Raw genomic sequence first — 25,898 nt, 5'->3', positions numbered from 1 at the left:
TGCTGGGTTTAGGCTTTATTTGCTGTTCTTTCTCCAGCTCCTTTAGGTGTAGGGTTAGTTGTGTATTTGAGACCTTTCTTGTTTCTTGAGAAAGGCTTGTATTGCTATATACTTTCCTCTTAGGACCACCTTTGCTGCATCCCAAAGATTTTGAACAGTTGTGTTTTCATTTTCATTTGTTTCCATGAATTTTTTTAATTCTTCTTTAATTTCCTGGTTGACCCATTCATTCTTTAGTAGGATGCTCTTTAGCCTCCATGTATTTGAGTTCTTTCCGACTTTCCTCTTGTGATTGAGTTCTAGTTTCAAAGCATTGTGGTCCGAAAATATGCAGGGAATGATCCCAGTCTTTTGGTACCGGTTGAGACCTGATTTGTGACCTAGGATGTGATCTATTCTGGAGAATGTTCCATGGGCACTAGAGAAGAATGTGTATTCCGTTGCTTTGGGATGGAATGTTCTGAATAGATCTGTGAAGTCCATTTGGTCCAGCGTGTCATTTAAAGTCTTTATTTCCTTGTTGATCTTTTGCTTAGATGATCTGTCCTTTTCAATGAGGGGGGTGTTAAAGTCCCCTACTGTTATTATATTGTTGTCAGTGTGTTTCTTTGATTTTGTTATTAATTGGCTTATATAATTGGCTGCTCCCATGTTAGGGGCATAGATATTTACAATTGTTAGATCTTCTTGTTGGGTAGACCCTTCAAGTATGATATAGTGCCCTTCCTCATCTCTTATTATAGTCTTTGGTTTAAAATCTAATTTGTCTGATATAAGGATTACCACCCCAGCATTCTTTTGATGTCCATTAGCATGGTAAATGGTTTTCCACCCCATCACTTTCAATCTGCAGGTGTCGTTGGGTCTAAAATGAGTCTCTTGCAGACAGCATATCGATGGGTCTTGTTTTTTTATCCAGTCTGATATCCTGTGTCTTTTGATTGGGGCGTTTAGCCCATTTACATTCAGGGTAACTATTGAAAGATATGAATTTAGTGCCACTGTATTACCTGTAAGGTGACTGTTACTGTGTATTGTCCTTTCTGCTCTATGTTACTTTTAGGCTCTGTCTTTGCTTAGAGACCCCTTTCAATATTTCTTGTAGGGCTGGTTTCATGTTTGCAAATTCTTTTAGTTTTTGTTTGTCCTGGAAGCTTTTTATCTCTCCTTCTATTTTCAGTGACAGCCTAGCTGGATATAGTATTCTTGGCTGCATATTTTTCTCATTTAGTGCTCTGAATATATCCTGCCAGTCCCTTGTGGCCTGCCAGGTCTCTGTGGATAGGTCTGCTTCCAATCTAATATTTCTACCATTGTAGGTTACAGACCTTTTGTCCCGAGCTGCTTTCAGGATTTTCTCTTTGTCTCTGAGACTTGTAAGTTTTACTATTAGATGTCAGGGTGTTGACCTATTTTTATTGATTTTGAGGGGGCAGTTCTCTGTGCCTCCTGGATTTTGATGCCTGTTTTCCTTCCCCAAATTAGGGAAATTCTCTGCTGTAATTTGCTCCAATATGTCTTCTGCCCCTCTCTCTCTTCTTCTTCTGGGATCCCAATTATTCTAATGTTGTTTTGTCTTACGGTATCACTTATCTCTCGAATTCTGCCCTTGTGATCCAGTAGTTGTTTATCTTTTTCTCAGCTTCTTTATTCTCCATCATTTGGTCTTCTATATCACTAATTCTCTCTTCTGCCTCATTTATCCTAGCAGTTAGAGCCTCCATTTTTTTTTTTTTTTAAGATTTTATTTATTTATTTGACAGAGATACAGTGAGAGAGGGAACACAAGCAGGGGGGAGTGGGAGAAGGAGAAGCAGGCTTCCCGCCGAGCAGGGAGCCCGATGTGGGGCCTGATCCCAGGACCCTGGGATCATGATCCGAGCCAAAGGCAGACGCTTAACGACTGCGCCACCCAGGCGCCCCGAGCCTCCATTTTTTATTGCACCTCATTAATAGCCTTTTTGATCTCGACCTGGTTAGATTTTAGTTCTTTTATTTCTCCAGAAAGGGTTTCTCTAGATCTTCCATGCTTTTTTCAAGCCCAGTTAGTATCTTTATAATCATCATTCTGAACTCTAGTTCCAACATCTTTCTAATGTCTGTATTGATTAGGTCCCTGGCAGTCGGTACTGCCTCTTGTTCTTTTTTTTGAGGTGAATTTTTCCTTCTTGTCATTTTGTCCAGAGGAGAATAGATGAATGAGAGAACAAAATGCTAACAGGGTAACAACGACCCCAGAAAAATATACACTAAACAAATCAGAAGAGACCTTCCAGAAAGTGGTCGCTTTTCTGTTCAGAGAGTTGCTGCTATTCTTTCCTTTGACTTCCTGTTGAGTTCGTAGGTGTTCAGAATGGTTTGATACCTATGTAGCTGAATTCCTGGGACCAGACGAAATTTAGGTCTCCTACCCCTCCCCCATCTTGCTTCTCCCCGCCCCCGCAAGCTTTTACTTCTTACCGAGAAAATGCTTGTCTGTGTTATTGTCTCTTGCCAGCTCCAAAGAATCAGGGATTTGGTCTGTCTTGTTTATTTGATATTACCTTAGCACTCCAAAGAATCAGGGATTTGGTCTGTCTTGTTTATTTGATATTACCTTAGCACCAAAAGTGTCTTGTATATATTAGGTACTCAATAAATAATTTTTTTTTAAGATTTTATTTATTTATTTGACAGCGACACAGTGAGAGAGGGAACACAAGCAGGGGCAGTGGGAGAAGCAGGCTTCCCACAGAGCAGGGAGCCCGACGTGGGGCTCGATCCCAAGACCCTGGGATCATGACCCAAGCCGAAGGCAGATGCTTAACGACTGAGCCACCCAGGCTCCCCTCAATAAATAATTACTGATCAAATGACTATACACTGGTATATTCAGTGTGTATAGTATATGCGATGGTCATGGAGTTCAAGTTAAGAGTTTATAAGCTAGGGGCACTTGGGTGGCTCAGTCAGTTGAGCATCCAACTCTATTTCACTTGCGTCGTGGGATCGAGCCCATTGCTGGGCATGGAGCCTGCTTGGGATTCTCTCCCTCCCTCTGCCCCATTCCCCCATTCTGTCTCTCAAAAAAATAAAAATAAAATAAAAATCTTTCTAAAAAGTTTATAAGGCTAGTTTAGAAAATCTTTGGGATTCAGAAAAACTTTGGATAATGTGAACAAGGGATAGTTTGTCCCCTGTCTCCCGGAAGGCTGGAGTATGGACTGGTCTCATAACTTCATTATGGCTTCCACTTTCTAGTCTTCACTTAAAAGTGACAAATAAAAGATAAAATTGTCTAGAGGGTTATTCAGTAGAAAGGGGGATATAATGCAAGAAACTATAGGAAAATCCCAAAGACCCAACAATAAGTAAACACTGCAGCAAGCTGACAGTGTCCTTGTCCAAATTAGAAATAACCAAGAAGACTAAGACATGTCCCATGTGATCCACCAGGGACTGCCACAGGGGAGGGTCAGTGAAGTTTTAACATCCCTTGTTAACTGTTCTCTGTCTGCAGCTTCTGGGTTGTTTGTCAGTTGTGTCCCACCAGAGGCTCAGCTTCCAGATCAGGATTAAATAATTTTTACCTGGGGCACCTGGGTGGCTCAGTTGGTTAAGCATCTGCCTTCAGCTCGGGTCATGATCTTAGGGTACTGGGATCAAGCCCCGCATCGGGCTCCCTGCTCAGCGGGAGCCTGCTTCTCTCTCTTCTCCCCGCTCCTGCTCTCTCAGTCTTTCTCTCTCTCTTTCAAATAAATAAAATCTTTTTTTTGGTGAGATTTTTATTTATTTATTTGACAGAGACACAGCAAGAGAGGGAACACAAGTAGGGGGGCTGGGAGAGGGAGAAGCAGGCTTCCCGCTGAGCAGGGAGCCCGATGCAGGGCTCGATCCCAGGACCCTGGGATCATGACCTGAGCCAAAGGTGGATGCTTAATGACTGAGCCACCCAGGCACCCCTAAATAAATAAAATCTTAAAAAATAATCATTTTTACCACATCGGGGCAGAGAAGACCTGTCCTCAGGAAGTATTAAGTGTTCTTTCTTTTCATGTGCAGCATCCAGGTACCTACACACACATAATCGTTGAGAGTCATTCATTTTCCAGGAAGCATTTTTAAAATGTCTTCTCAACATTGTCAAGATTTTCCTAAGAGATTGCATCACATTCATTGTTTCCTGGACTCATCTAAAGCAGAGCTTATTTCACTAGCCTACAGTGCTTTTCATTAACTTTTTTCACCTTAAAGTAGCTACATGTCATTTTTAAATAATGAGATGCTGCCTTTGTCTTTAATCTGAAACAAAGTAAACTATTGATCTTCAAAATGTTATCTTTAAGGTACCAAACAGAAGTAAAGAAACAATTTCCCCTTCTCTCCTATGGTCATTGAGAATGTAAACAATCATTCCCTAGTCACAGCTCCGTACTTAGAAAAGCTACAGAAGGGGCGCCTGGGTGGCTCAGTTGGTTGAGCATCCGACTCTTGATTACAGCTTAGGTCATGATCTCAGGGTCCTGGGATCGAGGCCCACATCAGGTTCCACGCTCAGCAGAGAGTCTGCTTGAGATTCTTTCTCCCTCTCTCTCTGCCCCTCCCTCCGTCCTTCCCTCTCTCTCTCCCTAAAATAAATAAATCTCACTCACTATATTAAAAAAAAAGGAAAGAAAAGAAAAGCCACAGAAAATATGTCAAGCACAGCATATTTGTTTTTGTTGGTCAGTAGACATGTGGGTTATAGGTGTTTTTCCAATTAATTATTTGAGTATCTTAATATCAATAAAATAAGACTATTTCTTTCTGAAACTGTCCTTTCTTTTTCTTTTTTTAGGTGGTCAAGGAGCTGGTCCTCCTCAAAACCAGATGCAGGTGTCCCACGGGCCACCAAATATGATGCAGCCCAGCCTCATGGGAATTCATGGCAACATGAACAGCCAGCAGGCTGGTAGTTCTGGGGTTCCTCAGGTGAACCTGGGCAACATGCAAGGCCAGCCTCAGCAGGGCCCACCATCTCAGCTGATGAGCATGCACCAGCAGATTGTGCCCTCCCAGGGCCAGATGGTCCAGCAACAAGGAACCTTGAACCCTCAGAACCCTATGATCCTTTCAAGGGCCCAGCTTATGCCTCAGGGCCAGATGATGGTGAACCCTCAAAGCCAAAATCTTGGGCCCTCGCCCCAAAGGATGACCCCACCCAAGCAGATTCTTCCCCAGCAGGGCCCACAAATGATGGCACCACATAACCAGATGATGGGGCCTCAGGGGCAAGTTTTACTCCAACAGAACCCAATGATAGAGCAGATAATGACCAATCAGATGCAGGGGAATAAGCAACAGTTTAACACTCAGAACCAATCCAGTGTCATGCCGGGACCAGCACAGATAATGAGGGGACCAACTCCAAACATGCAAGGAAACATGGTGCAGTTTACGGGACAGATATCAGGACAGATGCTGCCACAGCAAGGGCCCGTGAACAACAGTCCATCTCAGGTTATGGGGATTCAGGGGCAGGTCTTGCGACCACCAGGGCCCAGCCCACACATGGCCCAGCAGCATGGTGATCCTGCTACTACAGCAAACAATGATGTCAGTTTGTCTCAGATGCCTGATGTTAGCATGCAACAAAGCAACATGGTTCCCCCCCACGTGCAGGCCATGCAGGGAAACAGTGCCTCGGGAAACCACTTCTCAGGCCATGGGATGCCTTTCAATGCACCTTTCAGTGGAGCACCCAATGGAAATCAGATGTCCTGTGGTCAGAATCCAGGCTTCCCGGTCAATAAGGATGTCACACTAACAAGCCCATTGTTGGTCAACTTATTGCAGAGTGACATCTCTGCGGGCCATTTTGGGGTAAACAATAAGCAAAATAATACCAACGCAAATAAACCGAAGAAGAAGAAACCCCCTCGGAAGAAGAAAAATAGTCAGCAAGATCTAAAGTAGGTTGTGGTAGTTTCACCTCAAATCTTATTTATTTCTATGTGGACAACTTTTTTTGATGGAAGATTTTAAGCATATATAAAATTAGAACAGTATGAAATCCCTCTGCTTCAACAATTATCAATTCATAGTCTATCTTGCCTTCCTCTCCCCATTACTTTTTTGATTATTTTAAAGCAAATTGACTGTAAATATTTCAGTTCTATGTATCTCTGAAAGATAAAGATGGTTGGTTGTTTTTTTTTATGAACACACAGTATCATTAACATGTAGAAAAACTCATACTGCCTTCATATTCTCTCATATTTAGACAGTGTTCAAATTTCTCTAATTACCTTAATTCTTTTTTTATAGTTTGTTCATATAAGGATTCAGACAAGGTTTATACATTGCAGTTGACTGATATATGTCTCCCAGGGGGAGTGTGGCACATAGAAACTGGAAAGTAGCCAGTGCTGCCACATTGTACCTCCACAAAGCACTTCAGGCTATTAGTGGCTGTTGGGGGAGCCAGAAAGGCCAAGTGTGTTTTAGAGATGAAAACAATTTATGGAGATTCCTTGCCGTCTCAAATAGAAATAGATTTTTGGGGGCGCCTGGGTGGCTCAGTCGGTTAAGCTTCCGACTCTTAATCTCAGCTCAGGTCTTGATCTCAGGGTCGTGAGTTCAAGCTCCATTCTGGGCTCTGTGCTGGGCATGGAGCCTACTGTAAAAAAAAAAAAAAGAAGAAGAAAATAGTTTTTTATACAAATGCCTTTCCTTTAAAGGCTCTCCATTTTGTTTTTGTTTTTGTTTTTTTAAAAAAGGCTTTCCATCATCCCTAGAAGCTTAAAACCTCATTTTAGGTTGGTTGGACCTTTTAAGTCAGTTACCCTTTAAGTGAAGGTTCTCCAGGTGAGTTCTTTTGCACTCACTTCCTTCCTTTTGCAGGAAGGAAAATTAATTTATATGTCATGTCTTGAAGCTAAGTGTTAATAATCATATTTTTGGCTTTGATAAAATGTTTCCAGAAGGAGTATTGATTAGACTGGGTTTTCTGCCTTTAATCATAAAATTGGAATTCAGAGACATTTGTTAGTAGGGAATAGTGACTATCGAATGTAAAATGGGTTAATCAAAACAAATTGCTAGAACTGTAGAATAGGAGAGCTTTAGTTAAACAACCGTAAATGTTCAAAATAAAACCGACTGTCTCCATGCCTTCCCACAATATTTCTTTGATTGTACTCTAATATTATACCATACGCACTTGCTGCTTCTTGAATCTTACAAAAGTCTATAACTGTATATTAACAAACAATATTTTCCTGAATTCAGACCTAATAAGACCTTTAATTATCTAATTTTTCCAGTAGCTCTTTCTAAGTTAAATTCTTTACTGCTATCAACCTGCTATCCTGGGAGGATATTTATTCCTCCCAGTAGTCTAGGAGTAAAATTGCAAGGTTATTCAGTTGCCATTAGTATGCATTCTTGCTGTCTTCATGAGTCCTGAGGGAGATTGCTTACTTCTTGCTGCTAGAAATTGTGAAAAGGACCTTGTATAGCATCAGGGCTTCTAGGAAAGGGGGACAGTACGTCTAATAGGAAGAGCACCTGCTCCTAACTCTATCAGTAGCTCACTGTGGAACCATGGGCCTCTTACACCTCTCTGGGCCTTTGTTTTCTCATCCATAACATGAGGTGGCTAGACCAGATACCTGAGATTTTTTTTTTTAGCAGTGCAGTTCCATGAAAGTAAAACCTACAGAATCCTTATAATTTGAAGTGAGAGAGAAGTCATAGAAGGAACAAATTGATATAGGCATCTGGATGTGCTAAGGACCTGCTTCAAGTTCTAAATTTCCATGTGCTAGGACTTTTTAAAATGGATTTAAGGTAAGGCTTAGAAACTACACAGAATATAATGAGATCAAATACGGTCTAAAAGTGGGTGACCAACATCAGGGCAAAGGGAAACTAAAGATAAGGAAGAAAGGTGCGGCTAGAAATAAGATTGTAAACCAAATGGATGCGAGCTGCTGGTTCTTTGGGAATTTGGGTATTAGTAATAACATTCTTTTCATTTCTTTTTCCCCTACTAAAAATTCTAAGCTACAACCAGGTAAAAATGAAAGCATCCCAAAGCCAACGGGGATGTCTGCAAATACTCATTCAGCAGAATTAATTAGCTTTGTTCTAGTATTCTCCATTTTTCTTTATTCTCTGAATACCGTTTTTATCAGCCAGCCTACAACTTCTTGCAAGGTGTTCTGAATTATCCACAAAAAAAGAAATAATCTGGACTCCCCGATTGACCTTGATAACTACACCAAAGATAGTGTGGTTTCACAGAAACAGTACTTTATAATGTTGATAGCCCAAACTATGATCAGGTTTTAAAACATCTAAGGGATGGATGATTAATGTGAAAATCATTATGTCAGAAATTTGTAGAAAGCACTTTGAGTAAATAGCCATACTATTAGATTAAGTAGATTTTATGTAATGAAATTGCTGGATTATTTCTATGCCAAATACTGAATATTTTATCAGACTAGAGAGATGTAAGTAATGATAAAGATGATAATTAATGCAAACAGATTTTAGTTCTTCAGAAATAGGAGAGAGGTTAAGCTAGTTTCATGTATAAACTATGCAACTTACTCTCAAATGTGTAATTTATTTTTTAGTACCCCAGATACTCGCCCAGCTGGGCTGGAAGAGGCCGATCAGCAGCCATTGCCAGGAGAACAAGGAATTAACTTGGACAACTCGGGCCCTAAACTGCCAGAATTTTCAAACCGACCACCAGGTGATAATATGTTAGCTAAAGATTATATACTTTTCATCATTTATACAGCAGTGCAAGGTTTCTTTTCAAGGAAACAGTAGTAGTTTATTTTATCTCCTAACTAGGCTTCTTTAGAGATAAAGTGTGTCTGATATTTGGAAACTTTGCCTTGATATTAAGTAAAAATTTCAAATACAACTTCTGAAGCTTGTGTATTATGTTGTATATACTGTTGACCCTTAAACAACATGGGTTTGAACTGCATGGGCCTACATATATACAAATTTTTTCAATAAATACAGTACTATAAATGTATTCTCTTATTACTAACATTTTCTTTTCTCTAGCTTACTTTACTGTAAGAATACAGTATATAGGGATGCCTGAGTGGCTCAGTTGGCTCTCTCTCTCTCTCTGACAAATAAATAAAATCTTTAAAAAAAAAAGAATACAGTATATAATACATATAACACAAAATACATGTTAATGGAGTGTTTATGTTATCAGTAAGGCTTCCAGTCAGCAGGTAGGCTATTAGTATTTAAGTTTTGGAGGAGTCAAAAGTTATATGTGGATTTTCAACTGCATGGCGGGGGGGGTTGGTGTTTCTAACCCCCACATTGTTCAAGGGTTAACTGTATATATACGGCTTAGATTAGTCTTCATTATTTTAAGTCCTCAAAAAATCAGACTGAAATGTTAAGTGCCTCTTTATTCTTGTCAATATTGAGGTTCTAGTTGGCATCAAAATGGAGTAAGATTAAATGGAAAGATGTTTTCACTCTAATCCTGCTTGCCTGCCTTTCTTGCAGCCTTTCCTACTAGGGTTTTCTCGAAGCAGAGAACAGGGTTTACAGTAAGATTTTTCTATAGCAGTTTTATTATGAATCTTTAAGCATAAAAACTATATGAGAGTAATAAAAAGACACTCATGTACCTACCACCCAACTGAATAATAAATAGGATCAGTATTGTTGAAGTCCCCTGTGTTATTCCCCTTTCTGACTATAAAATAATATTATCCTCTAAATGTTGAAAAGAAAAAAGCTCCTAAAATTCATTTATTCCAACCTAGGTGTTGCAGAAGAACTAAGGCCAGTATCTCTATACTTGTTACTGTTGGTCTGAGCAGTGATTTGTAACCGTAGTCCCCTGTGACTCAGTTAAAGACACACAAGCCTGTTATACTCAGGTCACTCTCCCCTGTGTATACAAAAAGATTATGTTTTGTTTTTTCCTCACTAGTTACTACACCTCCTTTTTGGCATGTAAATGAGAATGACATTATTTGGGGGATAAACTTTAATCCACCCTTAATTTATGTATTTTAAAAGTGAATCAAAAAAAGAAGTAAATACATCATGATGTCAGTACTTTGTGTTATTTATTACAAATTGTTTGGGCACACCACACTTGCAGTCAGTGAGTTGCAGCAGCACAGTTGAGGCGGGGAGGTCACCAGTCTTGACAGGTATATCCAAAAGGCATTATGAATAGGAAGGTACCTTCTTCCCTCAGACACATCTGAATTCTTAGGTGAATCCCAGGGGTCCTCACACACATACTGCTTCCTTTCCATAGTTTGTAAACTAGGAACCTATAGGCTGAATTTGACCTATTATGTGTTTGAATTGTCATGCAGTTTCTTAAACCAAACAAAAACCTGAATTTAAATGCCTTTAGACAGAACATCCATTCTGATCAGTTTGGCTCTGTCCACAGGACTACTACTGTCTTATCCCACACCACTTCTCTTCTTCACTACTGGCCTGGTGCCTAAAGGCATAAGAGCTTTCATCCCTTGATTAACAAATAGGGTGTTTGGTTATGTTATAGACACCATGTGTGCTCTGGCTTTCCTTCTCCACCATTCTGTCATGGCAACCCCAATCTGTCTTCTTTTTATTTTTATTTTTATTTTTTTTGAAGATTTTATTTATTTATTTGACAGAGAGAGACACAACAAGAGAGGGAACACAAGCAGGGGGAGTGGGAGAGGGAGAAGCAGACTTCCGCTGAGCAGGGAGCCCGACGCGGGGCTCGATCCCAGGACCCTGGGACCATGACCCGAGCTGAAGGCAGACGCTTAACGACTGAGCCACCCAGGCGCCCCCCCCAATCTGTCTTCTTATCATTAGTGCCCTTTGGATTGCCGCCTCCAGCTTCTGGAACCTTTATAACAGCCGTGCCCTCAGCTATTACTTTTGAGAGGCTGCTGTATTATCTGTTCTGCTCTCTTTGGTATTTACTGTGCTGCCTGGTGGGCTGATTTAAAGATAAAAGACATTTGTGTCATAGCCCAACCAAAGTGGACTTCTACAGAAATGACAATTTTAATATGGGAACCTGAGTTAAACCTGTAGAAATGCCACATATTATTGGCTCTATAAATGTAAAGAAGTAACTTGGGCCTAAAATAGAAAAGGATTTTTAAAAAATCTTCAAAACTGAATTCGGCACATTGTACTCAGCAGTGCCATGGAAATCTTTGGCCGGAAGACATTAATTAGCTATGGACCACAGGGTCTGACCCTGTGGATCAGCAGCATTTGATAGCTGCTCTGTGAAAATCTTGAATCATCATTTCTGCCGACTGCCAGAGCCAACTCTTCTTATTCCTGCACCTTTGTAAAACTTTCCTTATGTACTTCTCATGCAACAATGGAATAAATCTAGTTTTTGAAATTGTATCCCAGCTATATCCCCACTTTTTCCCATGGAACCCCCTTTATTCCTGGTTAATGATTTTTCTTTTCTGCTGATTGTGTAAGGCTTTGGTTCTAAAATGCCAAGTAAAGGGGCGCCTGGGTGGCTCAGTTGGTTAAGCATCTGCCTTCGGCTCAGGTCATGATCCCAGGGTCCTGGGATCGAGCCCTGCATCGGGCTCCCTGCTCGGCGGGAAGCCTGCTTCTCCCTCTCCCACTCCCCCTGCTTGTGTTCCGTCTCTCGCTGTCTCTGCTCTCTGTCAATTAAATAAATAAAATCTTTAAAAAAATAAAATAAAATGCCAAGTAAAATCTTCACAAAAGAAAGAATCATTTGAGCTCTTGCCTTCTGGAAATCTATAAGCCATTGTCCCCCAGATTCTTTTCCCGAAATTATTTTTTATTCCTGAGGGCAATGCTTCTGGCTTGCTTATTCTCCCATTGTGGATTCATAGAAAATATTTCTCCAGATAGAGTTTTAACATGTAAGAAAGTAAATGTAAATTAATATCCATTAAAAAATCTTCAGTGCCCTCAATTGACTTTCAATGTGTGTATCAGCTTCTATGAGCTCCTACTATTTATTAAACTGATTTACATCAGAGGGGCAGTTTAATTCAGTTGCGGTCCCCAAAGGATTGAGCCTGAAGGATGCAGCATGGTGCATGGAGCCAATGGATTGGAGTAATTTTAAGTCCCTCTTAAGGAATTGAATCCTAGCATCTTATATTTTACTTCTGTTGAAAGAATAAAAAGGCTATCTTCGGTGCTGGCATTTTCCCAAAATCTAGCCTTAAAAAAATTAATCAGTGATAACAGAAAAAGTGAATCCTAAATGCCTTAGTTCATTCCCAAGGACAGTGGCATATTTATTATGCCCACGTGAGAGCCCAGTGCTGGGTGTTCAGCTCCTTGCTGTCGATGGGAATTGTTCTCATTTCTTCTGAATGAGTGGCTAGGACGAAGTCGGCCGCTCTGAGCGCGCAGCGCACAGTGTCTGTCTGGTAGTCTCGGTGCAGTCGTGCCGCATTCACACCCTGAAGACTACGGAGCTCCAGGTTCTGGATGCTTTGCTTTGTGCTTCCGTAAGCAGTGTGCCCCTTGGCTTATGTTGGAAAGCGAGGGGCTGCCCCCACGCCCCCAGGAGCGGCCATGCCTGAGCTGTTCGTGCCCTGCCCGCGCCGCCCAGACGAGTATTGCTTGGCTGTGCTTTAAAGGTAGCAGAGCTTTTCTTGCCGAAAATCTAACTTCCCTGATTTGGGGGGCTTGTTTTAGGTTATCCTTCTCAACCAGTTGAACAGAGGCCACTTCAGCAGATCCCTCCTCAGCTCATGCAGCACGTGGCAGCCCCACCACAGCCACCACAGCAGCAGCCGCCGCCACAGCTGCCGCCACCGCCACCACAGCAGCCGCCGCCTCCCAGTCAGCCACAGTCGCAGCAGCAGCAGCAGATGATGATGATGCTCATGATGCAGCAGGACCCCAAATCAGTTAGGCTTCCAGTCTCCCAAAGTGTCCACCCCCCACGGGGCCCCCTGAACCCAGACTCCCAGAGAATGCCCATGCAGCAGAGTGGCAGTGTGCCCGTCATGGTCAGTTTGCAAGGACCTTCCTCCGTGCCACCGTCACCTGATAAACAGAGAATGCCTATGCCTGTGAATACTGCTTTGGGAAGCAATTCAAGGAAAATGGTATACCAGGAGAACCCCCAGAATCCTTCTAGCTCACCACTGGGAGAGATGGCCTCACTCCCTGAAGCGAGTGGCAGTGAAGTACCGTCTGTCTCAGGAGGCCCAAACAACATGCCTTCACATTTAGTGGTTTCCCAAAATCAGTTAATGATGACGGGGCCAAAACCCGGGCCATCACCCCTTTCAGCAACTCAAGGTGCAACTCCCCAGCAACCCCCTGTCAATTCCCTGCCCAGCTCCCATGGCCACCATTTTCCAAATGTGGCTGCTCCAACCCAAACATCTAGGCCTAAAACACCAAACAGAGCCAGTCCCAGACCCTACTATCCTCAGACACCCAACAATCGCCCTCCCAGCACAGAACCGTCAGAAATCAGTCTGTCCCCAGAAAGACTCAATGCCTCCATAGCAGGACTCTTCCCCCCACAGATTAATATTCCTTTACCTCCTAGGCCAAATTTAAACAGGGGCTTTGATCAGCAAGGCCTAAATCCAACAACATTAAAGGCCATCGGGCAAGCACCTTCAAATCTTACCATGAATAATCCTTCCAATTTTGCTGCCCCACAAACTCACAAATTAGATTCTGTGGTGGTGAATTCTGGAAAGCAGTCTAATTCTGGAGCAACAAAACGGGCTAGTCCAAGCAACAGTCGCAGGTCTAGTCCTGGGTCCAGTAGGAAAACCACCCCAAGTCCTGGGAGACAAAATTCCAAAACCCCTAAGCTTACTCTGGCCTCTCAAACAAACACAACCCTGTTGCAAAATGTGGAGTTGCCAAGAAATGTATTGATCAGTCCCACTCCTTTGACCAATCCCCCTGTACCTGGGAGCTTCCCTAACAACAGCGGGCTGAATCCTCAGAATCCTACCATGCCTGTGGCTGCAGTGGGGGGTGTTCTCGAGGATAACAAGGAGAGCTTGAATGTGCCTCAGGACAGCGATTGCCAGAATGCCCAGGGTAGGAAGGAGCAAGTAAACATTGAGCTCAAAGCAGTCCCTGCCCAAGAAGTTAAAATGGTTGTCCCTGAAGATCAATCTAAAAAGGATGGGCAACCTCCGGATCCTAACAAACTTCCCGGTGTTGAAGAGAACAAAAATTTGGTGTCTCCTGCTATGAGGGAAGCACCAACATCGTTAAGTCAACTTCTTGACAACTCTGGAGCTCCTAACGTGACCATTAAACCCCCTGGGCTTACAGATCTGGAAGTAACACCTCCATTAGTTTCTGGGGAGGACCTGAAAAAAGCATCTGTCATTCCCACACTACAGGATCCGTCTTCTTCTAAAGAACCCTCTAATTCCCTAAATTTACCTCACGCTAATGAGCCGTGTTCAACCCTTGTGCATCCAGAATTGAGTGAGGTCAGTTCTAATGTTGCACCAAGCATCCCTCCAGTAATGTCAAGACCTGTCAGCTCTTCCTCCATCTCCACTTCCTTGCCCCCAAATCAGATAACTGTTTTTGTAACTTCCAATCCTATCACAACTTCAGCTAACACATCAGCAGCTCTGCCAACTCACCTGCAGTCTGCATTGATGTCAACAGTTGTCACAATGCCCAATGTGGGCAGCAAGGTTATGGTTTCTGAGGGACAGTCAGCTGCTCAGTCTAATGCCCGGCCTCAGTTCATTACACCTGTCTTTATCAATTCATCCTCAATAATTCAGGTTATGAAAGGATCACAGCCAAGCACTATTCCTGCAGCCCCACTGACAACCAACTCTGGCTTGATGCCTCCCTCTGTTGCAGTTGTTGGCCCTTTACACATACCTCAGAACATAAAATTTTCATCTGCTCCTGTACCACCTAATGCCCCCTCCAGTAGTACTGCTCCAAACATACAGACTGGTCGACCCTTAGTCCTTAACTCACGAGCCACCCCTGTTCAGCTTCCTTCCCCGCCTTGTACCACTTCTCCAGTTGTCCCTCCTCATCCCCCTGTCCAGCAAGTGAAAGAATTGAATCCAGATGAGGCTAGTCCTCAGGTGAGCACCTCCGCAGATCAGAGCACTCTGCCCTCCTCACAGTCAACCACAATGGTTTCTCCCCTTTTGACCAATAGTCCAGGCTCATCTGTCAGCCGGCGAAGCCCAGTCTCCTCTAGTAAGGGCAAAGGAAAAGTGGACAAAATCGGCCAGATTTTGTTGACCAAGGCATGTAAGAAAGTTACAGGTTCTCTTGAGAAAGGGGAAGAGCAATATGGTGCAGATGGAGAGACTGAAGGCCAAGGGCTGGAGACCACAACTCCAGGGCTCATGGGAACAGAGCAGTTATCCACAGAGCTGGACAGTAAAACCCCAACACCCCCAGCACCCACTCTGCTAAAAATGACCTCTAGCCCTGTGGGCCCGGGCTCCACTTCGGCAGGACCCAGCTTACCTGGCGGTACTCTCCCCACCAGTATGCGCTCAATAGTAACCACTTTGGTACCCTCTGAGCTCATCTCCACGGCGCCGGCCACAAAAAACAATCATGTTGGCATAGCACCTGAGCCACGTGCGGGTGGCCTAGTGGAGGAGAAGGTGGGATCCCATCCAGAGCTTCTGCCCAGCATAGGTATGTACTTGGGGCCTGGCATCATCTCCTCATGTGAATTTTTTGATGACCTATCCCACAAAAGAAAGCATGACTTCTTTTCTACTTGGAGGAAGAAGAATGGGCCAGATGGCAATAGTGGTAGTTTTATTTATTGGAAGTATATTGGGAAATATACTTAAAAAAAAAAAAAAGTTTACATTTATTAACATGGTTCTCTCTCAGCTCCTGAAATAATGGTAGGCCTTTCATTTATATAAAGTTTGTCACTTTACAAGGCAGCCTCTTTACATATGTTATCTCACATCATCATCATACCAACCATGTCAGGTAACCCTAACCCCATTCTGTGGATGAGAAGATCGAAGCTCAGAGTTCAGTATCTGTTCAAAGTCCATACTGTGAACCTCCAGTTTAACATTGTCCCTTAAAGGTGAATAGCAGCTTCTGCAAGTTCTCCTTACTGTGATAATGACTTGCTCTCAACAGTTTCAGAGCAGGGTTCTCATGGCCCCTTCCTCATTGTACTCTATCCCAGAGACTATTCTCTTCTGACTGGCTACTCCAAAGGAGAGCTTTTCAAAAACCCAGGTTTCATGATTATAGACACAGGAGATGCAAAGTGGTTGAGAGACAGGCTTGAGTTAGTATCACAGTGCCAGCATTTACCAGCTCTATGGGTTTAGGTAAGTTACTTGACTACTCCAAACTTGAGTTTCCTTCTTTGTAATATAGAGACAGCAATAGTTGTTAAGAATTCAGTGAGGTAATGCGTATCATGTGCTTAGCACAGAACATAGTAATCACATGTAAGTAATTATTACTGATTTCTCTTTGATGCAGTCTCTTTGTAAATTAGGCCATTCCAATTTGTGTATATCCTTAGATTATTTCCTATGTACTGTTAAGGTGGGCAAATGACGGGAGCATTGGTGTCCTTACACCTCCCCTCCTCCCTTCACACCCTGCCTCTCACACACACATGTTCCTTCTTCTGTGAGGCCTCAATGGTATAGAAGCTCTGTTTCCGCAGAGTGGAGCCAATCACGCACTGCCAAAGCTGAGAAGGACCTTTGCTATATCCTAGGGAAGCAAATAGTGCCTATCTTTTTTAATGCAGCTGAACATTTTTGAGTGGTAAGCCCTCAAAACATAAGCTTCAGGGTATGATCAGAGTTCAGATTCTGGTTATCAATCACAGTTGGATAAATTCCTTAACCTCTTGTAAGTCATGTACTTGACTTGTAAAAGGGAGGCTGTAATTCCTACCTCCCAGAATTTATACAGATACAAGGAGAGGCCTTAGCATAAAGTGGCCAGCACACTGCCTCACTCAGAGCTTTGGAAAGGTTAATTCCCCTTCTCTCTGCCTCTGTACTTCAGTGCTGGAGATACAAGGAGGGATAAAGGCCCTTGAAGAGTTCACTGCCCTTACAGGAGACAAGAGACTTCACAGGTCTGGGTGCTCTAGGTTTCTGGTTCTAGTTCTGCCTCTAAGTGACCTCTAAGATTGAAGAAACCTGGTGTGACTTAAATATATTCTCTGCTATTAAATGTTTCTATTCTAGAACTTTCCCCCCACATACCCAGAGAATAATGGTGAAGTGATGAAAAAATATTTTTATCTGGATCATATATAATCTTAGAGGAATATATGAGTTTTGGGGAGATGAACCTGTAGTTGGAAAAAAAACCCTCAATTTTAGTTGAGATTGTTTCCATTCTTTTTCAAGAGGCTTTTGGGTTTTTATCTTGAAAATGTGAGAAACCAATACTAGAGTTAAAAATAAAAGCTAAGGTATAGTTTTAAGCTTTATGAGATAAGCATCCAAAATAAATTCTTAATACAAATGCATTACTGACTAGGCAGGCAGAGAAATCTACAAAATTCACAATTTCCACAATCGGGTAAAACTTACTGTTACAGAGTTTATCTAGGATGTTAGACTGAAATGTCAAGATGGGAGGACATAATCCTTGAGTGACTGTGGCATATCTATGCCCTTAATCTTTACTGTATGATCCGGGAAGCTCCCATTCTAGAGTACATTGCGTATCCTGTTCCATTCCTCTTCAAGGACCTAAGTACTCTCTGTCCTCCGAAGCATAATTCTGATGTTTATTCCCTCCATTGTGCCATCAGTTTTCTCAATCTAGAATTGATCCTTGCTTTTGATTCCCATAGCACTTTATACTTTATGAGGCTTCTTCATATAACATCCCAGTGCACTCCAGTGTACCACATGTGTGTATCTTATCTTTATACTGGACTGCGTTCCTGATGGGCAAAAATAATAATTGGTCTTGAAAGGTGCCTGGCACAGTGCCTTGCCCCTAATTAAGTTCTTGGTAACTGTTTGTTAGACAAGTAAATGACATATCAAATGATTTATTCATCAAGTATGAATTGAATATCTGCTTTATGACCATCACTCTTTGCCAGGTGCTGTAGAAAAGTATAAAAGAAATTGTATGATTGATTCATTTCAGGTCTCAAGGGCTGTGTGTAATCTTTACAGGGATGAGACAGTTTTTAAATGCTAAGGTGAATGGTATAATTGTTCCTCTGAAAGTGTTTGGGTTGCCTACTAAGGTATGCTTTGGAGTTTTTCAGAGTACTGGATAGAATATGCCCCTAAGAAGCAAAAATCGTGGGTGCTCTTGTCCTCCTGACCACCTCCTTCCTTGATCTTGGTACACACAAAAGGGAAAAACAAATACCCCTGCTGGTGGTCTATGTTACTGTGTGGTACAATAGCTAATTTTTTAAGTAAGTTTTGAAATGTCCTTTCAAGGCAGTTGAAATGCCCTCCAAGAGGATGTGTATTCAGCAGTTACTGAGCCCTTGATTCAGTCAGTGTTTTCTGTTTTGTTGAGAAAAGAAAGTAAAAGGCCTGTATTTTTTTTTTTTCCTTACCTTAGCCCCTTCACCAAGTTTAGTCTCAAAGGAAACTCCAGCCACAATACTGCAGGGGTCTGTTGCCAGACCAGGTAAGGCATGCTTTGGAAAAACTCCGAATGGAATGGATTACATGTGAAGGAACTGCTTCTCCCCTCAGGATGCCAGGAAGTGGCTGAAAGTCTCTCACCTCCTGGCTTCAGAGCAGACTTCAGTTGAGCGGCAGAGCTTGTGACTATTTGAGGTTATTTTCCCTGGACCAGTTTGCTGTCTTATGCATTCCTGGTGTCAGCCAGGGAACTCAAGAAGGGCCTTGCACTGCCCATTGTCTGCCTGCCACCCAGCTATGGGTGGTTTCCATAGCACAGTTTGCCCTGTTCCATGACCCTGGCACCCATAGCTGGCAGCTGACTGACTGGCATATGGCAGCTCGCTGGGGTGGCAAGCGTTACTGCACTAAGCTAGTAATTGCACTTTCATGACAGGAGTGGAGGCTTGTTCTGAGAACCTCTGCTACAGTGAGGCAGCCATTCCCCAGGGAGTCAGTCATTCCAGTCATCTCTGGATGGCATTATGTTTCTTCCCATGACCAAGAAATTGCAAATAGCACTAGGGATGGTGTTTCTGGAAGATGGAGTCCATGGTAATCTGACAAATAATGGTTGTGGAATGCTGTGTCAGCTCTGAACGCACGAGGATCTTGATGGCAATAACAGCACTGCCTTCGTAGGCAGATAAATATGCCAAAGCAGAGAAATATCATAAATATGTTACAGTTTAGTCTTGCCTGGCCCTTTGTCACTGGAGGTATTGAGGGATACCAAAAAAAAAATAAAAAAAGTATGACCTTTCCCAAGGAGGTTAGAATCTCATTTACAATACAGTTCACACTTGACAAAATTTGTAAGCAAAAAAATACTGCTGTGTTTAATTTTGTGGGCCTAAGCCATTGAAATTAAGGTATAACTTGTGATTTATTTTTAAGATTTTTTTTAAAGGCATTTCTATACCCCGTGTGGGGCTTGAACCCACAACCCTGAGATCAAGAGTCACATGCTCCACCCACTGAGCCAGCCAGGTGCCCTAACTTATGATTATTTTAAAATGGGCTTCAGGTGCTTTGTGCTATGCTATGTTCTGTTGCACACTCTGAGTAAAATCAGGCCTCTGAAATGAATGGATGAGCTAAAAACATTTCAGCCACCCAGATTCTTCCTTTGCTACCAACTGCCCACATGATTGTGCTAGGCACCTGAGAAGGGTGGGAGTGGAGCGAATTATTCACAGAAGGGCTTATAGTAAAATTCATTTTTGGTGAGGAAAGAAGCAACTAGAAAGAGGAAGGGAATTCCATTTCCTGCCCCAATTCTTTACTCCAGAAAAATATGTTTTATCATATCCTACATCTAAATCAGAATAATTGGCCGAAGAATCCTGTTCCTTTTAAAAGTTTTACTTAAATGAATCTCCTTAAAATGCCCCCAGAGTCACTAATTGCCTTCACCAAATTCCTTTGATCTGTACTTACATGAATTATCTGTGATAGTGTTAAAGTTCTCAGAAGCACTGAATTTTGTTTCAGATGAGCAAACTAATCAAAATTTTTATGTAATCAGCCTCCTTTGAGCTGTTTTCATTTTTGAGCACATGTTACCTGAGTTTGTTGTATGCTCCAGTGGAGCCAGCAAGGGAGCAGAGAGAGTACTCAGTGAGGTGGTATCTGTTTCATGTGGTGGGGTTTCCAAGGTTTATGGGTTAGATATGGGGAGCTAAGTAGCAAATGGGAAGCAGGGATTCCCTCATCTTGCATTGAAGATGAAAGGCTCCTCGCATTAAGGCTGTATCAACATGAGCATCAAAGCAATAATAATAATAGCTAATATTAAGTTATTACTAAGAGCCAGATGCTGTACTAAATTTTTATATGTATTATTTCATTTAATCTTCTTAATTTTGAGGTGGGTAAAGTGATTGTCCCCTTTTTTTCAGATGAAGCATTGAGCACAGAGAGGTCAAGTAATTTGCTCAAGGTTACATGGCTAATCAGCAGTGGGGTCAGAATTTTAACCCATGCACTCTGACTTCACTGCCTTCAGGGAGGTTAACATGTAGTCAGTGGGGTAGATTAGGCATACACTGAGTCTGCAGTGCTAAATTTTCTAAAAGGGGGACAGGGACAGAGCTGTGGAAGTCCAGAAGCAGGAGAGATCGCTGCTATCTGGTGCATCAGAAAAGTCTTTTGGAAAGATGGAACTAAAAGCATATAATGGAGGAAGATGTTTTTCTGCTGAGGCTGAGAAAGAAGTGCCTGGTAAACCCATAGAGTGCTCATTTAAGTAAAACCCTGCTAGACAAATTACTGAGGTTTTGCTTTTGGAGGGCGTTTCTGGGAGGTTGAGGAAGAGAGGAACATAATGGAGTCTGTGGGTGTTATCTCAAAGCAAAGCAATCTGCCCTCTAAAGCTCAGTGAGGAAGTCCTTTGGAAGAGAATGCATCCTGAATAGATATTCAAGACATATTTGAAGGTTACTGTCTTTAAAAACAAGTGTCAAGAGGGTGGAGATATTTTAAGAATAAAAACAATCTCTTCTACATGAGAGGAAGAGGCTTATTTTACTAACCTAGTTATAGCTGGGTGAAATATGAACCAGGCAGTGTGAATTTAATTCTATTGATCCAAACAGGATTATTTCACAGTGTGGAGTAGAAGTAAAAATAGACCAAGTAAGTGTCTTATGCCCCAGACAACTGAGTTGTGTCCCTGCCAACTCTGTCTCTGTACCATGTAGGGTGAGAATCCTGTTGGACACAGAGACATGTTAGCCTAAATAGGGCATTCAGAATTCTCATAGACACCGTGCTTCTCCCAGTGGACATAGACAACAGGAGCTCCCACATCTCATTTCTGTCCTTTGTATTTTTCACAGAACTCGAGGCAAATGCTGCCATAGTCTCTGGACAAAGGTAAGATGATCATTCTGCAGACTCAGCATGAAAATGGCATAAGCCTCTTTGAAGGGTATCGGCTTTCTCATCCTTTAAACCTCTTTTCACCTTGGCCTTTTCCTTCACTCTTTGTACCAGTCTGTTTTCCCTACTAAAGCAGGGGAGCTGTCATGAGTCCTAACCCCTCAGAAGTAACATTTCTGTTAATAAAACTTGGTGGCTAAGTTTCTCCCTTTTTTGGTTGTTTTGAAAACTGAATGAGAGAACATGTTCAGCACTCACCATAGTGAGTAAATAGTAAATGTTCAGTATGTAGGAGCTGTTGCTATATTGTCATTAATAATAGTTCTTGCAACACCTTCTGAAGTACAGCTGTTTGTTCCTCCAAGCATAAGAGAGAGAACCAGGTGGGGTCTGACCCCAAAACTCAGGCTTTTTCTGTTATACTATAAGCCCCACGACCTAACAAAATGAAATACACCTGTGACTTCAACCTCATTAACCCCATGGAGAAAAGTATTATTATTTTTCAAAAGTCATTCCTTTTTTAGTGTACTAATACATTAGACGACATTTTAGAGAATCTATCATATTTGTACAACTTAGTTTGTAAAACATCTTCACAATCATTTTCTCATGTAATCCTCCTATCAGCCCTCTGAGGTGGTTATAATAGCCAACATTTATGTGAATGCATTCCATGCCGTGCACTGGGCTGCAAGCCCCCTAAGTGTATTATCTCATTTAATTTTCACAGTATCTATTAGGAAGGTAAATTCTGTCTCAAAGATACGGAACCTAAAGCTCAGAGAAGTTAACTAAATTGCCCAAGACCACAGATTTAGTAAGTGGCTCTGACTCCAGAGCCCTCACACTTATGTATTGCAGCAGACAACATGGGGATTTATAGATCAGGAATCTGAAGCATAGAAAAAGTTAAATATCATGGCCAGTAAATATATAGGTAAGACTTGACCCCTGTTCTTCTGCCTCCAAACTCATTGATATTCTGACTACATCATTCTGCCTGTATTTTTATTTGGATTGGGCTAATACTTGAAATCATTTGCCTTTCTCAAGCATGCACCAACTGTGTGGCTATAGAAAGAAGATAATCACACCAAAAATATCCTGTGGGTGTTTGTTTCCAGAGCTGTCTGAGCACTGACCATATAAATACCAGGACAGTACTACTGTGGCTTTTGTTTTGCCAGAAGAAAGAGGCACCTCTATTAGGAATCTTTCTTCCTCAGAGGCTTTGACCATTTTCTGGGCTCCTAGCCAGAAAGCCATCTGTAACATCTCTAAAAGGATATGTAAATACCCCTTGACTTACAATTCCACCCCAGCTCCAGCCTCGCTGCTTCTTCACTTCCCTTGGCTTGTGGGGCAGTGGTTAGATATAAAACAAGGTAGTGAACAGTATGGCCAGATTTCCAGCCATAGTGCCATTAGTGAAGGATCCTCAGGCAGGAGTGAAAATGGAGGGGTTAGGGATAGTTGATAGGCCATGGTTCATGCCGCTAAGGAGCTCCTGATCTAGTGGAAGGCAGAAGATATTAAAAGAAAATACGCTGTACAATCTGATGGGTGCTCTAGAATGCCAGAGACAGATTGTGAACCAAAAAGACAGAAGAGACAACTTCACTTGGGAAGTGAGGTCATGGAAGACTTCCCGAAGAGGCATCCCTTTGACCAGCTTCTTTTGTTTTCTTTGTTGTACTACTTTTGTTTCAGTTCCATGCCTTATAAGCAAATTTAATCAGCTTTTTTTCCCTAATGATTTTGACATTCATTTTTTTGAACCATGAAAGCAGTAAAAAGTTTATTAAAGAAAATTTGGAATTCAGGTCAGAGAATTAAAAAGAAGAAAATTACCAGTAAACCAGTATTCCTGTGACTCAAACAATACTCACTATGTATATTTTAGTTCATCTTCCTCTACTTCTCTTGAGAGTATGTATACAGATAGGGAGTATTTTACATATAAATACTATATCTAATATTTATATAACCTGCTAGTTAGTGTTTTTTATATATAAGCACTATACATCATGCACACACACACATATGTATCTCACATTCATTTATATGTGGTTACATATATATACTCAACATGTATTATGATGAAAATGGGATTATACTATTCATAATATTGGTAACTTTTTTCCCACAATAATGTATCATAAACAGTTTTTATCATTAAATAAACTTACAACATGATTTTTCATGACTGAATATGGATGTGCCATGTTTTAGTTTTATAATCTATTGTAAAGTATTTAGGTCTTCTGTCTTCATTAGTATAAATAAAATGCTTTGACATCCTTGTGTGTAATTAGAGCGCTGTAAAAAGATTTGTTTCCTTAGGCACCTAGAAATGGAATTGCTGAGCCAGAGGATTACACCAGCGTTTCTCAGCCTTGGCGTTATTGACAGTTTGGATCAGATAATTCTTCACCAGGGCGGGGTGTTACACAGAAGAGCTGTCTTATGCATTATAGAATGTTCAGTGGCATGCCTGGCCTCTACCCAGAAGAAGCCAGTAGCATCCCTGCCTCAGTCAAGACAGTCATTTTAACAATCGGAAATGTCTCCAGACATTGCTAAATGTCTCCTGGGAGGCAAAATGCCCCTATTGAGAACTGTTGGGTTATATAATTTATATCAGGAGTTTCTCTCCCCATACCCTTAGTAGTACTGCATATTACCAATTTTAAATCTCTGCATACTAAAAAAGGGGGATTGAGGTAGGGGCAATCAGTATACCCAATAGTATACTGTGAATATATCCTCATGTATATTCTATAATGTGACTTATAACATGCCATTATCTGACTATACCAGGCTCATAGGAAATGCCAGTATATATTCTTAATTTCCTAGATTTTTTAAATTTTTTTTCCCCTAGATTTTAGATACTATTACTTTTTGAAAGGGAATATTGTTATTTTAGAAAAATGGGTGAGGAAGTTTGGGAATTTTTGTTCCAAGTTCTTAATTTCTTACCTGTTTTTCCACAATTTCACCAGCAATATGCTTTAGTATTTTATTTTTACTAGTGTAACAAACTAGACTCACTCTTAAATTGTCAGTAATATAGAAGGTAATTGTGTTCATTGTCCCAGGATGGAATATTTTCTCTTCAGAATGACTGTGTAGTTCCTAATCTCCTGCCTTACAAATGAAACTCTATCTGAAGAACCCTTTTTTTGTGTGTGACTTGATTCCCTCACCTCCTTGGAAACTTTGTGCTTCCCTTTGTCGGCAGTGAGCCCAAAGAGATCATTGAAAAGTCCAAAACCCCAAGCCGCAGAAACTCCCGAACTGAAGAGCCAACTGTGGCTTCTGAAAGTGTGGAAAATGGACATCGCAAGCGATCCTCTCGGCCTGCTTCAGCCTCCAGCTCTACTAAAGGTTAGCAGTGGGGTGTGGGTGCCATTGTGGGTCAGATAGAAGAATGGGATCTTTATCACCACAGCAGAGGACTTTGTTTTTCATCTTTGCTTCTATTACTTTGACTTCTACTATTTGTCCTTCCTTAGTTTGTTTACCTGTGTGTTTTCTGTGTGTGTACACAGCAGCAAGCACTGTTGGGGAAAAAAAAAGAACATAACAGGGCAGATTGATTCATGATCACCTGTTCAGATAGGGCCTCAATATAGCCCAGCCATTTCCCTGTGGTCAGCTCTCTTTCCCACTCCTCTGGCCTCTACTTTTCTCTCCTCTCTCTCAGCAGAGACTCTCACCCCTTCACAGAGAAAATAGAACTGCTTCAGCTCTTGCTACCAAGACATAAATCTACCAGGATCCTCCTTTGCTCCTACCATAATAGAGCAGCTGTCACTCCTCAAGTCTAAGGCCAGTTCCTCCACTTGCGCCTCTTTGATCCCATCTTCTCTGACCTTGTCAGGAACCTTACCAGTTTTCTCTCCTCTCTTGACTGATGTCTCCTTTTCGAATGCACACTGTCCTTGACTTCTCTGACCTAGAGCTCTTGATATCGTTTTCTGCCTCTCTGACTTTTCCTTCTCAACCTCTGTACGCAGATATTAGATGTTGGCTTTCCTCATACTTCGATCCTGAGTCACCCTTTCTCTCCAACTCTTCTCTCCCTAACTGATCTCACTCATGCCCCACTTTCTTAGTTACAACTTTTCACAGACAACTCATGAATTTGTACTTCTAGTACAGACCTCTAGAAATCGTAGACAACTGCATGTACAACCTTAGCAGGACTTCAAATTCAGCATGTCTGATTTCACCCACAATGTCAGGTCATTTGCCAGTGTTCCCCACCTCAGGGAATGGCACCACCATCTGTCCATTGGGCACATCCTCCTTGGCACCTCTCCCTCATCCTCACATCTCTCATATCCATCACAGAAAGCCGCTGATTTTATCTCAGGTGAC

At 41.8% G+C, this 25,898-nt stretch overlaps 1 protein-coding gene across 8 annotated transcripts in view; it reads left to right on the top strand.

Moving 5' to 3' along the window:
• The window catches only part of NCOA6 (nuclear receptor coactivator 6), a 101,523-nt gene that overhangs the window by 68,363 nt on the left and 7,262 nt on the right, over positions 1-25,898 (top strand). For 7 of the 8 annotated variants that reach the window (XM_078057114.1, XM_078057117.1, XM_078057116.1 and 4 more), the window contains 6 exons: positions 4,817-5,930; positions 8,604-8,725; positions 12,685-15,660; positions 18,562-18,630; positions 21,467-21,503; positions 24,757-24,902. In XM_078057114.1, coding sequence (XP_077913240.1) covers positions 4,817-5,930; positions 8,604-8,725; positions 12,685-15,660; positions 18,562-18,630; positions 21,467-21,503; positions 24,757-24,902 — 4,464 coding nt within the window. The remainder of the gene's footprint in view (positions 1-4,816; positions 5,931-8,603; positions 8,726-12,684; positions 15,661-18,561; positions 18,631-21,466; positions 21,504-24,756; positions 24,903-25,898) is intronic. The other variant, XM_036092248.2, reaches the window with a different exon arrangement.

This window comes from Halichoerus grypus, chromosome 10 (assembly GCF_964656455.1).
Source record: "Halichoerus grypus chromosome 10, mHalGry1.hap1.1, whole genome shotgun sequence".
Lineage (NCBI taxonomy): Eukaryota > Metazoa > Chordata > Mammalia > Carnivora > Phocidae > Halichoerus > Halichoerus grypus.
The sequence above is the reverse complement of the archived record's forward strand: the minus strand, read 5'-3'. Positions and strand labels throughout refer to the sequence as shown.